This window comes from Schistocerca serialis, chromosome 2 (genome assembly GCF_023864345.2).
Source record: "Schistocerca serialis cubense isolate TAMUIC-IGC-003099 chromosome 2, iqSchSeri2.2, whole genome shotgun sequence".
Taxonomy (NCBI): domain Eukaryota; kingdom Metazoa; phylum Arthropoda; class Insecta; order Orthoptera; family Acrididae; genus Schistocerca; species Schistocerca serialis.
The window spans coordinates 213,272,632-213,288,947 of NC_064639.1; the positions used below are offsets into that span (position 1 = coordinate 213,272,632).

At 44.3% G+C, this 16,316-nt stretch overlaps 1 protein-coding gene across 1 annotated transcript in view; it reads right to left on the reverse strand.

Annotated features, from left to right (window-relative positions):
* The window catches only part of LOC126455848 (uncharacterized), a 111,320-nt gene that overhangs the window by 71,252 nt on the left and 23,752 nt on the right, over positions 1–16,316 (reverse strand). Inside the window, exon 2 of the mRNA XM_050091609.1 lies at positions 7,496–7,741. Within this exon, the coding sequence (XP_049947566.1) occupies positions 7,496–7,741 (246 nt within the window). The remainder of the gene's footprint in view (positions 1–7,495; positions 7,742–16,316) is intronic.

Below are 16,316 nucleotides of genomic sequence, written 5' to 3' on the forward strand. Positions count from 1 at the left end.
ATGCAATATTTTTGTTTTTATTAGATAAAGTGTTATGTCTTTTGTAACCTGGTACCTTATCACTTCCAACTTCTCAGTAACTGTAGTACTACATTTTAATTCTAGCCCCATCCAGCAGTTCACACCAGCGTGCCTCATGTTGTCCAAGAACTCCTGGGAGCATGCGTATCTTCTGGTTGCTGAGAACAGCGCCACACGCGAAAAGGAGCCGCGTGAAGGCAGAGCTGATGGCACTCTAACAACGGTGACTGCCATAGCACTATCAGCTTGAGCCGGCACCGTGCTGCCATGGGCAGCGGCGGACAAGGCTTCAGTTCGACACAGAGAACCGTGCTAGGCTCTTTGGCCGATGTTGGTTTCAGTGGCACGGATGGCCCAGGGGTTGGTCACTGTTGTCAGCCGACACAGCAGACGCAGTCAAGTGGCGGAGATTGGGGATCGGCCAGTGAACGGAAACTACTAGCAGCCCTGCCCGAGTATGAGAACCACCTGCCGAAGAGACGAATCAGAAAGCGTTTGGCAGAGCAGCGAGGTACCCTGGCAGACGGACGACTGAGACTGATAGACGTTTTCTGTCGTCAGTGGGCAGCGTTCCGGCTGGAGTGGCGGATGGTGCCAGGATTCACGAATCCAAGGGGTGCAGCACAGTCGGGAGTGAAGAGCTGGTAGCTGTTGCGTGTTTTTGAGCTCAGCGGTTAGAGGAGTCTGCATTTGCTCTGTTAAGTGCTGGCTGTTGAAAATGGTGCAAATGGCTCTAAGCACTACGAGACTTAATATCTGAGGGCATCAGTCCCCTAGACTTAGAACTACTTAAACCTAACTAACCTAAGGACATCACACACATCCATGCCCGAGGCAGGATTCGAACCTGCGACCGTAGCAGCAGCGCGGTTCCGGACTGAAGCGCTTTGAACCGCTCGGCTACAGCGGCCGGCAGTGCTGGCTGTAGCGCAGACGAATGAGGCAGGACTGGCCTACCTGAGTTGCCTCTTGATCGTACGGTGAAACACGAGGAGATCACTATCGGACGTAGCGTATTCAACTGAAAGACTACTGGCTGAGCGAAGTGTGCCTAGTGAACATTAAACTGTCGTTTCTGTTGGGTTTCATTGCTTTACCGCTATGATGTTCTGTATGCTGAAGAATGTACAGATCGTTCACTCCATTGTGACTTTTGTCTTTCTTGTTTCGTCTGTTAATATTAAGAAGGCTGTCGGCTTTGTCCGGGTATTTTTGGAATTTGATTTTGGAGTGAGATACGATTCTCAGTGTCTCTTACTCTTCCACTGTCCATTGTTATGTGTACACTGCAGTTTATGCCCTCCTGTGTAGCTGAACGATCTCAGAGGGTCTGGTTATTGACATTCTGTCTACTGTACAAGGTACTACTCTGTTCTCACATTGTGCTCCCTTATTGTAGCGTTGATTGATTCTACTGGAGGAAATGAAACTCGCATTTTTAAAAATCTGAGTACTGATTTCTTTGGTTGTTGCTCGTTTTGTATTCGACTGCATTGTTTATACCTGTTAATAAATTGAATACATTTACTTAAGAAGTATCATCAATCCCCAGCCATTTATTACTCCTCTTAGTTCCTGCATGGCAACGGCCTTGCCACAGTGGATACACCGGTTCCCGTGAGATCACCGAAGTTAAGCGCTGTCGGGCGTGGCCGGCACTTGGATGGGTGACCATCCATCCGCCATGCGCTGTCGCCATTTTTCGGGGTGCACTCAGCCTCGTGATGCCAATTGAGGAGCTACTCGACCGAATAGTAGCGACTCTGGTCAAAGAAAACCATCATAACGACCGGGAGAGCGGTGTGCTGACCACACGCCCCTCGTATCCGCATCCTCACCTGAGGATGATACGGCGGTCGGATGGTCCCGATGGGTCGTTTGTGGCCTGAAGACGGATTGCTTAGTTCCTGCATCCCTGATGTTTTACTGATTGTGATGGCTTAAAGTTTAATCTTCAGATGTCAAGAATAAAAACCGTATGCAATGGGATGCTGCCGTCTCTCGGTCTGCCATGGGCCACCGCAAAGGTGTGCTGCTGTTTACAAATCATCTCAGATACATATAGACTGTGAAGGGAAGGGGGAAAGGCGGAGAGATTAGAGGATTTTTGATGAATCTTTTGACCGGAAGAGTTAAGCCCATATTAGAAATGTAGATATATGCTCTATGGAACGACTATTAATATTCTTACGTACAAGAACCAAGAAGGTACAATGACAGTGGAAGATCAAGATAAAGGGTTCTGATTAAAAAGGGCCTAAGGTAGGGTGCGGTCTTTCTCTTCCACTTACTATTGGAACTGTATTTCGAAGAAATATTGAAGAAAATAGATGGGAGATTCGGAAATGGAGTTAAATTTGAAGAGCAGGACTATGTAATGACTCAATGACAACTTGCCATCATCTGTGAGAGCTAGGAAGAATTACAGCACTTTCTGAATGGAATGAAAAGTCTACAAGCACAGAGTACGGATTTAGAGTAATCCAAAGAAACACAAAAGTACTGAAGAGTAGCAGAAACTAGATCAGAGACAAAGTTGACAGCAAAACTGGAAACGATGCAGTAGACCTAGATTTCTGAGAATGTGCGTCTGGGTCACGTCATTGTATGGACGAAAATAATGTTCTTTGAGCAAGACTGGTCAGCAAGTCAACAAGGAAATTGTTGCAACAGGAATTTCCCAGTCACGTGATTCTGTCGTTTGGTGACACTGAATGGCCTCTTTGTTACCCACACATCCCAGCAACAAAATTTTTTATGAGATTGTTTAAAGTCTAAAGTACGTGGCAATAAAACAACTTAGAGGGTCTGAAAACAGCTGTAAGGAATGAAACTCAACTGATACCAAATGAAACACTTGAAAAAGTTATGTAACAAGAGCTAGTTCAATTTAAAAAAAGGCAGTGTTTGTTATTTTCCTGAGTTTTCATGTACCATATTACTCACTACTTAAATTTTTGAATAAAATCACAGTAAGTATAGATGTGTTCATTAATTAATTATTACCATGTATATGAGTTGTGGCATCACATAATAACTTTCATGAAGATGAAAGCCACTGATTATGAAATCTCTTGAATGGAGGTCCTTGTATGAAAATAAAATACAGAAATACGATATTTTACCAGAATTCCTAGCCTCATTCGGCTAGCAACGAGAACATGTTCTAACCTCTGATGATATCGTACAGTGCAAAATATTTTCCAAATTTTTAGACTGAAATCGACGTTTTGCTCAACACCGTTTTCCTGAATTTGTCACAAATTTATGTGAATGGATCGAAGACCATCGACGGCAATAAAGTAGGAGGTGCATTATACAACAGCACAAAACATTATCAAGCCCTGTATTCTCTACCAAAGGAGTCAACAACCCATTACAAGGAGGCCGTCGCAGTTAGGAATGGAGCAAAATACGACAAATCTCGCACACGAAGCAATTTGGTGATAATAATCAGTTCCGTAGGCGTACTCAAGAGCCTTATAAATCCAAAATGGAATGAATATGTGTGCCTTATTATTACAGGCATTATTAAAAAGCAAGCAAGAGTGGATTCCGTGGCACAGAGCATGTTTCACAATAAAATAGTAGACATGTCAGCGAAATCATCGATGAACTAGGATGAAATCGTAAATGAGAGACTTCCTTATCAACGTATGCTGAGCTTAGTCCATGAAAAAGCGAGAAACGACTGACAGATGCATTCGGATTCGACCAAGATGTCAAAAGGAATACAATGTGGCCAGCTGCAACCTAGAATAGCTTTGTCCCCTTGGTTTACTGATTGGAAAAGGAGCAGACGATTCATATGAACAATAACGTGCATGCGCTTAAATCATGGCAAAGTCCCAACCCACCTGTCCCAAACAGGACTGAAGGAATCTCCATTGTGTGATTTACAGAATGAAGAAGGAGACGTGAATCGTCTACCATTCTTGTGTACCATATACAAGACACAACAGAAACCCTTTATCAGCGCATTGGTTCATCCCAAGATTCCTCTTCCGACGTCGGCTGCAGTGTTTTTGTCACTCGGAGTGCATTAGTATTAAATGTGATGTTCAGCCAGTTATATATGTGTGACCTAACTATCTAGAAACACTGCACAGATGATGTGTGGATATTTGTATGATGATGTTACATTTTCCTTTTATATTGGTATAGTATAATCACTTTATGAGTAGTTTGTAGTGGCGACATTTATCAATCACTTATTCATACCCTAATTTTGTTGTAAATAGCTATTCACGAATTGTACAGTAGAGTACCCATTAATAAAGATGTTTTGTAAGTATAATGGATGACTGTATCGCGATCTACATCTACATCTACATCTACATCCATACTGCACAAGCCACCTGACGGTGTGTGGCGCAGGGTACCTTGAGTACCCCTATCGGTTCTCCCTTCTTTCCAGTCTCGTATTGCTCGTGGAAAGAAAGATTGTCGGTATGCCTCTGTGTGGGCTCTAATCTCTCTGATTTTATCCTCATGGTCTCCTCGCGAGATATACGTAGGAGGGAGCAATATACTGCTCGACTCCTCGGTGAAAGAATGTTCTCGAAACTTCAACAAAAGCCCGTACCGAGCTACTGAGCGTCTCTCCTGCAGAGTCTTCCACTGGAGTTTATCTATCATCACCGTAACGCTTTCGCGATTACTAAATGATCCTGTAACGAAGCGCGCTGCTCTCCGTTGGATCTTCTCTGTGTCTTCTATCAACCCCATCTGGTACGGATCCCACACTGGTGAGCAATATTCAAGCAGTGGGCGAACAAGTCTACTGTAACCTACTTCTTTTGTTTTCGAACTGCATTTCCTTAGGATTCTTCCAGTCAATTTCAGTCTGGCATCTGCTTTACCGGCGATCAACTTTATATGATAATTCCATTTTAAATCACTCCTAATGCCTACTCCCAGATTTATGGAATTAACTGCTTCCAGTTGCTGACCTGGTATATTGTAGCTAGATGATAAGGGATCTTTCTTTCTATGACTATGGCCAAATACCAATAAAATAAACTAATAAAATAAAATAAATATTCAATATTACTCTCAGGCACATTGAAAATAGCACACCCAGAGGGAAGAAAGATACAAAGGCGAAACTTTGTGCAAATAAGTACAGTGAGATCCGATATGCAAATGATCCAAGTTTGGTGCCAATGCGCTTTCCCACAGAACCAGCACTGGCGCTGCAAGTGGGCAGGATAGGGTCTTTAAACGGCGCACAGTGGACGAGTCACCACATACCTTCTCGAGGGGGACTCTAGTAGGTCCAAAATGCCAGTTAGACGTGTTAGACGACCCTACTCACAAAAAAGACAGTTTGGGAGATGCCTAATCACCGGCATGAAAACCAAAGGCTTGTCGACACGCCGAGCGGCTAGCCAGGGCGATCGTTCAGTGTGTTCTGTCAGACGATGTTGGGAGCAGTGGACACGAAATGTCACTCACGTATCACGTACGGAGTATGGAGCGACCAGGAAGACGACGAGGCGAGAGGATCGAAGGATCGTGCGGCAAGCGATCAGAGATCCTACAGTGACTAGATGTAGCGGAGCCAGTTGTTCCACAAACCATTTCCAGACGTGTTGTGGAAGCGAATTTGCAATCCAGGCGTCCTTGTGTACTGCCGTTAACAAAGAGACATCGTCAACTCCGTCTGCATTGGTGCCAAGCCAGAACGATGTAGACTGCCATAGACTGGCGACACGTGGAGTTGAATCCCGATTCGTTGGGGGCGAATGATAACCTCATACGGATGTGGAGGCAGTCTGGTTAACGATACAGTTTCATTCACGCTGTTCGCACGTCACACCGCTCTCACAGCCGGCGTAATGGTCTGTGGAGGGAAAGGGGGGGGGCGGAGATATCGTAGCCTTCGGTAGCCGGTTCTCTCTAATTCTGGTATGTGGAACATTAACTATCAACGTTATCTTGATGAAAGTCTTCAACTCCATGTAGGAGCCTTCGTACACGATCTTCCAGGGGCAATTTTCCAGCTAGTTAATGCTCGTCCCAATACCGTTCAAGATGATCAAAACTTCCTTCATCATGTTCCGAATCCTCCGTGGCTGGCCTGCTCCCCAGACTTGTCCCATTTGTATCTACATCTATATATATATACTCCGGTAGCCAACATGCGGTGTGTGGCGGAGGGCACAATTCGCGCCAAAATCATATTTCCCCCCTCTGTTCCACTCGCGGATCGCACGAGGGGAAAACGACTGTCTGAACGCCTCAGTACGAGCTCTTATTTCCCTTATCTTTGAATGGAGATCATTGCGCGATCTGAAAGTTGGTGGTAATAATATATGTTCTACATCCACCGTGAAGATCGGATTTCGTAATTTAGAGAGCAGCCCCTTCTGTTTAGTGCGCCGTCTATCTGCAAGTGTGTCCCATTTCAAACTTTCTATGAGATTTGTAACGCTCTCGCGATGGCTAAATGTACCGGTCACGAATCTTGCCGCTCTTCTTTGGACCTTCTCAATCTATTGAATCAGACCCAACTGGCAAGGGTCCCATACAGACGGACAATACTCCAAGACTGGACGAACTAACGTATTGTAAGCTATGTCCTTTGTTGAAGGACTGCATCGCTTCAGGATTCTATCAATAAACGGCAATCTAGAGTTCACCTTACCCTTACTTGTGTAATCTGGTCGTTCCATTTCAGATCATTTCGAATAGTCACACCCAGACACTTGGCGAATGTTACCGCTTCCAAAGACTGAGCATTTATTTTGTACTCATACATTAATGGTGATTTTCGCCTTGATATATGTAGTAGGTTACACTTACTAATATTGAGAGATAACTGCCAGTCATTACACACGCATTTATTTTCTGCTAATCCTCATTGATTTGTTCACAACTTTCGTGTGATACTACTTTCCTGTAGACTACAGCATCATCGGCAAACAGTCTCAGGTCGCTGTCAATACCATCAACCAGATCGTTTATGTAAATCGTAAAAAGCAGGCGACCTATTACGCTGCCCTGAAACGCCAGATGCCGCTGTGTCACGCTGCACATTATTTGGAGGTGGCTGTTCAAGATTTGTGACTAGGACAACACCAGACGTCTCTTCAACTCGAAGCCGGATCGTGTTGCGACGTGTATTGCAGCAAAAGGTGGTCCAACGTGTTATCGATGTTCCACCGTATCTGTCTACTTGTTGTACTCACAGCATTTGTTCATATGTGTTAATTTGAGGATGTCTAAAAAACTTCATTTCGGTCAGATGCTCCCTCCTTTCTGCCCTATTTTCAAAGTTACTGAGTGCAGTAATGGGAGCCATAAACGGCAAAAGTTATAGAGAAAGACAGATAACAGGTGTACAAAAATAACTGAGGACGTTCGTGTAAGTTGCATCCTGAGATGACTAGATTGGCATGTGAGAGGACATCGCGGCTTGCCACATCAAACCAGAAGACTGACGACTCAGGAAACAATGTGGGCGACTGACCTGCACATCCCTGGTTTCAATCTTGAAGGAGCCGTCGGCGGCCTCGTAGCCGAAGGTGTAGGAGCCGTCGTCGTTGACGCGGTTGATCTGCTTGAGGATGGCCACCTGCTCCTGAGCCTGCGCCTCTTGCTGCTCGTCCTCACCGCTCAGGTCCTCCACGGCCAGGGGTGGGGGTCGTGGTGGGGGCCCGCAGCTGCCGCGCGTCGCCCAGCACGCCAGCAGGCACAACAGCCACAGGACACATCTCTGCAATACCACCACCACCACAAGAGTCAGGAGTCGCTACTGAATGTCCAAACTCCAGTATCACACAGAGCATCAGGTAGGACACTTGGTTCCTACAGCGTCGAATCACTGAAAACTAAACTTTCTCAATAATACGTAGGTGGATATCCCTCAACATTACGTATAATATCTACAAGAGACTGAGATTAAGTCCACAGGGGACATATCTGGGGATCGAGCAGGCCATGATACAGGACCACCTCTGCCAATCCACGTTTATGGGAACCGTCGGTCCAGGAATCGACGCACACGACGACTGAAGTGTGCCGGCGCCCCGTCATGTCGGAACAACACGTGTTCTCTTGTAGGGAGCGGGAAGTCTTCCAGCAACTTCCTCAAATTGTAGCGTTCTTGCCGTGCGACGGCGTCCCTGTCCAGGTAATCTGCTAAATGACCCGGTCTCACGCAGACGTTGGTACACAGCAGCAGAGGTCGTATGATGCCGGATACGGCGATTAGGATATTGTTGTTGATAAACCCGCTGTGCAGCTCGTCCGTTGTGGTGTGCTACGTAGTACGCACCAACCATATCTGTGTACTCACTCCAGGTGTATCGATCCATTAGTAAACAGAGACAATGCACTACTACACTGGTGGACAGCAGTTGACTGCAACTGAAGATCGTAATATGGCCTTTAGCTACTGAAGAGCGTAATATGACCTTCACTTGTTTAAATAATCCTCATAGGAAAAAATGACATTAGGGAAAAATATTTGTTTTGATGTCCCCTACAACCTCCTTGAGTTTGTCGGTTTAAATACTTTTCACCCTGTAGAGTCAGTAATCAGAAACAGGACTTAGTTTTTCATTGCTGCCCGTCTTCAGTTTTGTACGACATTCATATACGCTCTCGGAGGCGCATCTACAGGGTGAAAAGTATTTAAACCGACAAACTCTGGGAGGTTGTAGGGGACATCAAAACAAATATTTTTCCCTAATGTCCTTTTTAACTATAAGGATTATTTAAACCAGTGGAGGTCATATTACGCTCTTCAGTCGTTAGAGGCCGTATTACGATCTTCATTTGTTAGAGGGCGTATTACGCTTTTCAGTTGTAGGCAACTGCTGTCCACCAGTGTAGTAGTGCATTGTCTCTGTTTACTAATGGATCGATATACCTGGAGTGAGTACACTGATATGGTTGGTGCCTACTACGTAGCACACCACAACGGACGAGCTGTACAGCGGGTTTATCAACAACAATATCCTAATCGCCGTATCCGGCATCATACGACCCCTGCTGCTGTGTACCAACGTCTGCGTGAGACCGGGTTATTTAGCAGATTACCTGGACAGGGACGCCGTCGCACGGCAAGAAGGCTGCAATTTGAGGAAGTTGCTGGAAGACGTCCCGCTCCCTACAAGAGAACACGTGTTGTTCCGACGTGATGGGGCGCAGGCACACTTCAGTCGTCGTGTGCGTCGATTCCTGGACCGACGGTTCCCAGAAACGTGGATTGGCAGAGGTGGTCCTGTATCATGGCCTGCTCGATCCCCAGATATGTGCCCTGTGGACTTTTTTGTATGGGGAGAGATGCGCAACCTTGTTTAGGCAACTCCTGTTGCATCAGAGGATCTTGTTGCCCGGATAGTAGCAGCATCAGGAACAATTCAGGATACTCCTGGGGTTTTTGCCCGTGTCAGACTGAATATGATCCGACGGTGTAACCTTTGTTTATGTGTCAATGGAGGCATTTTTGAAAATCTACTGTAACTGAAATTGGGTTGTGTTGTCTCTTGGTCATAACAAAATGGAAAAGTGTTTGTTGGTTTAATTAATTTGCCGCCATATAAATCTTCCTCTACCGGTTTAAATACTCCTCATAGGAAAAAATGACATTAGGAAAAAATATTTGTTTTGATGTCTCCTACAACCTCTCAGAGCTTGTCGGTTTAAATACTTTTCACCCTGTAGAGTCCACCCAGTAATCAATTGTGCCAGCAAAACCTTCAATGGATAGAAGCATTTGCAGGCTTAATTTTTGCTAAAGATTGTACCTTACCAGTCATAGTCAGCATCTGTTATCGTAATTGTATACAAAACATTCTGGTTACAGATAACGAACTGCAATGCAGTCCAGTGTAGAAAATTGCCGAAAAGTGCAGGAGGCTCCCTTCTATGACGATTGTATTGGAAAGTTGGTGCAAAGCTACGACAGATGTCCATTCCGAATAGCCCTCGTATTTTCTGGGCCACATTAATTTTGCCCACTCTGTAGTTTCGGGTAATCGAAGAATTACTGGTTTCGATCCGTTGCAGGTATAGCTGAGAAAGGGGGCCTTCGCAATGTTCCTACAAACAATCATGACACCTCTTTGATTCACACTGCAGACACTAATTTTTTCTGTTTTTTTTTTCGTTGAATATGTTGTCTTATTTAGTGTATGAGAAGATGAAAGAAGCAACCAACATATATTATGAGACAGGTTCACAATGGGAGATACGGACACACACCCTTCTTTGGAGGTTACTTAATCGCTCATACTGGGTGGGAAACAAGAAGTATGTTGAGTTTTATCCACAGGATTTTTCTTTTATAGCACGACAGGTATCAAATAATAAGTGAGCCTTCGAGAAACAGTAGGAGAAAGACAGAGAGAGAGAAGGGTGGGGCGGAGGGTGGGGCCATGGAGGCAGGAAGTTACCAGTAACAATCACCGAACGCTTTTGGATGCTTTTTCTTCACATTCCCTAAGAAAGGATAAAACACGCATTGTCAAATTTCTGTGCATTTCTTCCTGGTTTACAATTAAAATTTATTGTGCATAAGCTGACAATACATAAACTATGTGACAGCTTTCATTCTCTTGTCAAAGACTACAAAATATTGCAAGCGCGAAAGTTAACTGATCTGAAAGGAATTCTTACACCAGTTGGACAATGACCCAGTTAGCAAGATTCCCTCTCCTCAAGCGTAGCTTCAACGAACTGAAATCACTAACTCCTCGATTTCTCGAAAGCTGTTAAGTAGCCAGCCTGACATGTGTTAGTAAAATGTTGTTTTCGAGCGTACCCACTGCCACACAATGTAAAGTGATCTGTGGAGCATAGATGTAATTGTAACAGTTGGATATATATATGGCGAGAAAACTTTTTTAAGTAAAAACGAAATAAAAGTTATTGTTTCTGTTGACGCAAGCAAATTATATGCCATTGCCCCTAACTGCAGGATGCTTGAAAACATCTTTTACTTTGAGAAGTAAAATTAGCTTCCATCTGTTGGAACGCCGTTATCAGTGACTAGATAAGGTCAGATGGGAATATAGCATTTCATAAAACGATTACTATTCATGACGTCAGGGCAGGTAATAACGGGAACTCTTTGAACGTGGTCACTGTCGATACAGGTGTAAACAGGACAGTCACACCATTGGTAAATAATTGCGAAATGTAGAAAAAACAAGAAAGGTTATAATGTAACAAAGAAATATTAATGTTTAACGTTCCGTCGGCGGAGCAGTAGCTCTAATAGAAAACGGTGGTGAAGGATTCCCATTCAAAGGCAAAGTTTATCGCTTACGTTTTCGCTGATCAAATTAGTAAAACTGCAGCATCAGGCACGTCGTTTTAATTTATTATCTCTCTTCCACTAACTTTGTTCGCAAGACATTTTGCAAGTAGTATCTATATATATCACTGAATGTACCTGTGAAATTACATCATTGCACGTCACATAGATCAGAAGGTACGGCGCCAAAAACATTCACTGGACTGAATAACTAGCGATTTTATACATGAGATCTCGATTGCTTAAATAATCGTGGTTAGGCAAGCAGCGCCCTGATCCTGTTAGGCGGGCAGACCAGGGGGCTCCTTAGAACGGTCAAAGATGATCTGGGATTAAGGAAACCTGGTATCTACATATACCGCGTGAATGTTGTATGTCTTACATCAGTCAAAGCGCTAGAACAGTTGAAATAAGATGTAAAGAACACCAAAGACAAACCAGTCTACAACAGGCCTCTGAATCATCAGAACAGAACATTGCCTGCAGCTTGAACACGCCACGCATTCTTCCATTCGCTCCAGACGTTCCTTCCAGTTTTATTTATGTTCTGATTTGTTTTAAACTGCAAAAACATTCAGTGTTGCCTAATGCTTTCATTAGGCATCCTGTCCAAGTTAATGCAAACTTCGACTGCTCGTAAAAGCTTCATTTCAGCTGTCTGAACAAGGCTACAATCTTTGCTCTTCATAACCTATGTCTGACTTCAACACAGTAGAACAGGTAGAGCAATAACCTCATAGAATTTCAATTTTGCGTGTCTTCGTGTATTGTTTAACGTTCTGTTCATAGTGGCATATATATTGCGATATCTCTGTAATTTAATGTCTTCATTCTTATCTTCGTTAAAATGATATAGCTGCATAGGTACTAAAATGCGAACTTATTCCAAAATCTGATCTTCAATTTTGTTTCGTACTGGATGCACACTAAGACAGAAAACAAGAAAAAGAAAAATCTACGCACTCCAAAGGGATTCCCCTAATGGGACGGAAATCGGAAGGTGTGACGTACATGTACGGACAAACAAATGATTACAAATTCAGAAAAATTGGATGATTTATTCAAGAGAAAAAGCTTCACGACGCTCTGACCCTAATGCAACCAGTTATTCAGCTTGACACTGATTGATAGAGTTGCTGGTTGTCCTCCTGAGATGTATCCAGCCAAACTCTGTCCGATTGGAGGATTAGGTCGTCAAAATCCTGAGATGCTCCAAATATTTTCAGTTGCGGAGAGATACGGCGACCTTGCTAGCCAAGGTAGGGTTTGGCAAACACGAAGACAAGCAGCAAAACTCTCACCACGCGCGGGCGGGCATTATCTTTTGAAATTTTGGAAATGTGTGGTAAGAACTTATGGGACCAAACTGCTGAGGTCATCGGTCCCTAAACTAACACACTGCTTAACCTAACTTAAACTAACTTACGCTAAGGACAACACACACCCATACCCGAGGGAGGACTCGAACCTCCGACGGGGGGAGCCACGCGAACCGTGACAGGACGCCCCTGACCACGCCGCTACACCGAGCGGCTCGCTGAAATAGAAGCCCAGTTGGACTGCCATGAAAGCCAACAAAACGGAGTGTAGAATATCGTCAACGTATAGCTCTGCTTCAGGGGTACTGCGGATGACAGCCAAAGCGGTCCTGCTGTTTTAAGAAATGGCAGCCCAGAGCATCACTCATGGTTGTCGGGCTGTATGGCGAGTGACAGTCAGGATGGTGTCCTACCGCTGTGTGGGACGCCTCCAGACACGTCTCCGGCCTGGAATCTCATTCTCTGGAGTAGAATTATCTTCAACGATGAGCCCCACTTTGAAAAAAGCCCCGATGACCAACGAAGACGTGTCTGGAGACGTCCTGGACAGTGGTGGGATGGCTATCTGGCTGCAAACCGCCATACTGCCCAACAGCCAGGAGTGATGCTCTAGGGTGCCTTTCCTTTTCATAGCAGAACGCCTTTGGTTGTCATCCGCTGCACCCTTACAGTACAGCCGTACGTCGACGATGTTTTATAAACCGTTTTGTTGCCCTTCCTGCTGAGCCATGCCATCCTGGACGCACATTTCAGCAGGGTAATGCCTGCCCTCAGACGGCGAAAGATTCGACTTGCTATATCCTGCCTTGGCCAGCAAGGTTGCCGGATTTCTCCTCAATTGAGAACGTTTGGAGTATTATGGACAGAGCCCACCAGCCATCTCGGAGTGACAGCCAATTGGACAGGAGTTGGCACGATATCCTTCACGAAGACATCCAACAACTATATCAATGAATGCCAAGTGGAACGACTGCTTGCATAAGGGCCAGAGGTGGTTCAACGCGTTATTGACTTGCTGAATTTGTGAAGCTTTTTTCCTTGAAGGTCCTTGAATAAATCATCGAATTTGTATGAAACTGTACTCATCTATTTGCCTGTAGATGTACATGACGTCAACCGGTTTCCGTCCCATTCTGACAATTCCTTCGTGGTACTTCGCCTTTTTTTGAATCGTTTAGAATTAAGTTGCGGATTGATTTTTATAGTTCATTAGAATTTGCCATTAATTCAATATCATCAGTGTATACTAGTATGTTACTATACACAGGGTGTTTCAAAAAGAATATACATATTTCGAATGCATATATTTATTAAACTTTAAGATATGCGAATTTGAAACTTTACACACATATTTACGAACCTCTCAATATCAGATTACAGATGTAGAATATGTCCTCCATCAGCGACACGAACAATACCACATCGATACTCAAATTCCTCCCATATTCGGTCAAGCATGTACTTCGTCACTAATGTTATGTCCGCCTCTGGTAGCTGAGTGGTCAGCACGACAGAATGTCATACCTAATGGCCCGGGTTCGATTCCCGGCTGGATCGCAGATTTTCTCCGCTCAGGGACTAAACGTTGTGTTGTCCTTATCATCATCATTTCATCCCTACACAGTACCCGTGGTCTAGGGGCGCCGGCACGGTAGCTCAGCGTGTTCGTTCAGAGGGTTAGCACCCCTCTGTAATAAAAAAACTGAGCTAATCGATCAACAACGAACTTAAACGGATGTCTTACGACGTCCGCCCCGAGCAGATGTAACGATCAAACGCGAACAAAATGAGATTTAAAAAAAATAAATAAATAAATGGGTAGCGTCTTTGACTCATGATCAAAACGTCTTCGGTCCCGGGTTCGATCCCCGCCACTGACTAAATTTTGATAAATAATCAGCAATGGCGGCCGAAGACTTCCGGCATAAGAAGTCAGCCTCATTCTGCCAACAGCCTTGTCAAAGAGGGCGGAGGAGCGGATAGAGGTTCAGGGCACTTTCTTGTCCTAGGGGTGGGAAATGGCCCCTAAAGGCGGAAGAATCAGCAATGATCAACGACATGAGGATGCAGAAGGCAATGGAAACCACTGCTTTAAAGACACGTAACGTGTATCCAACGGACACGTGGCCTGTAATTGAAGAAGTGTCATGATGATCTCTCCATTGGCAAAAGATTCCGGAATAGTCCCCCATTCGGATCTCCGGGAGGGGACTGCCAAGGGGGAGGTTACCATGAGAAAAAGATTGAATGATCAACGAAAGAGTAACGTTCTACGAGTCGGGGCGTGGAATGTCAGAAGCTTGAACGTGGTAGGGAAACTAGAAAATCTGAAAAGGGAAATGCAAAGGCTCAATCTAGATATAGTAGGGGTCAGTGAAGTGAAGTGGAAGGAAGACAAGGATTTCTGGTCAGATGAGTATCGGGTAATATCAACAGCAGCAGAAAATGGTATAACAGGTGTAGGATTCGTTATGAATAGGAAGGTAGGGCAGAGGGTGTGTTATTGTGAACAGTTCAGTGACAGGGTTGTTCTAATCAGAATCGACAGCAGACCAACACCGACAACGATAGTTCAGGTATACATGACGACGTCGCAAGCTAAAGATGAACAGATAGAGAAAGTGTATGAGGATATTGAAAGGGTAATGCAGTATGTAAAGGGGGACGAAAATCTAATAGTCATGGGCGACTGGAATGCAGTTGTAGGGGAAGGAGTAGAAGAAAAGGTTACAGGAGAATATGGGCTTGGGACAAGGAATGAAAGAGGAGAAAGACTAATTGAGTTCTGTAACAAGTTTCAGCTAGTAATAGCGAATACCCTGTTCAAGAATCACAAGAGGAGGAGGTATACTTGGAAAAGGCCGGAAGATACGGGAAGATTTCAATTAGATTACATCATGGTCAGACAGAGATTCCGAAATCAGATACTGGACTGTAAGGCGTACCCAGGAGCAGATATAGACTCAGATCACAATATAGTAGTGATGAAGAGTAGGCTGAAGTTCAAGACATAAGTCAGGAAGAAGCAATACGCAAAGAAGTGGGATACGGAATTACTAAGGAATGACGAGATACGTTTGAAGTTCTCTAACGCTATAGATGCAGCAATAAGGAATAGCGCAGTAGGCAGTACAGTTGAAGAGGAATGGACATCTCTAAAAAGGGCCATCACAGAAGTTGGAAAGGAAAACATAGGTACAAAGAAGGTAGCTGCGAAGAAACCATGGGTAACAGAAGAAATACTTCAGTTGATTGATGAAAGGAGGAAGTACAAACATGTTCCGGGAAAATCAGGAATACAGAAATACAAGTCGCTGAGGAATGAAATAAATAGGAAGTGCAGGGAAGCTAAGACGAAATGGCTGCAGGAAAAATGTGAAGACATCGAAAAAGATATGATTGTCGGAAGGACAGACTCAGCATCAGGAAAGTCAAAACAACCTTTGGTCACATTAAAAGCAACGGTGGTAACATTAAGAGTGCAACGGGAATTCCACTGTTAAATGCAGAGGAGAGAGCAGATAGGTGGAAAGAATACATTGAAAGCTTCTATGAGGGTGAAGATTTGTCTGATGTGATAGAAGAAGAAACAGGAGTCGATTTAGGAGAGATAGGGGATCCAGTATTAGAATCGGAATTTAAAAGAGCTTTGGAGGACTTACGGTCAAATAAGGCAGAAGGGATAGATAACATTCCATCAGAATTTC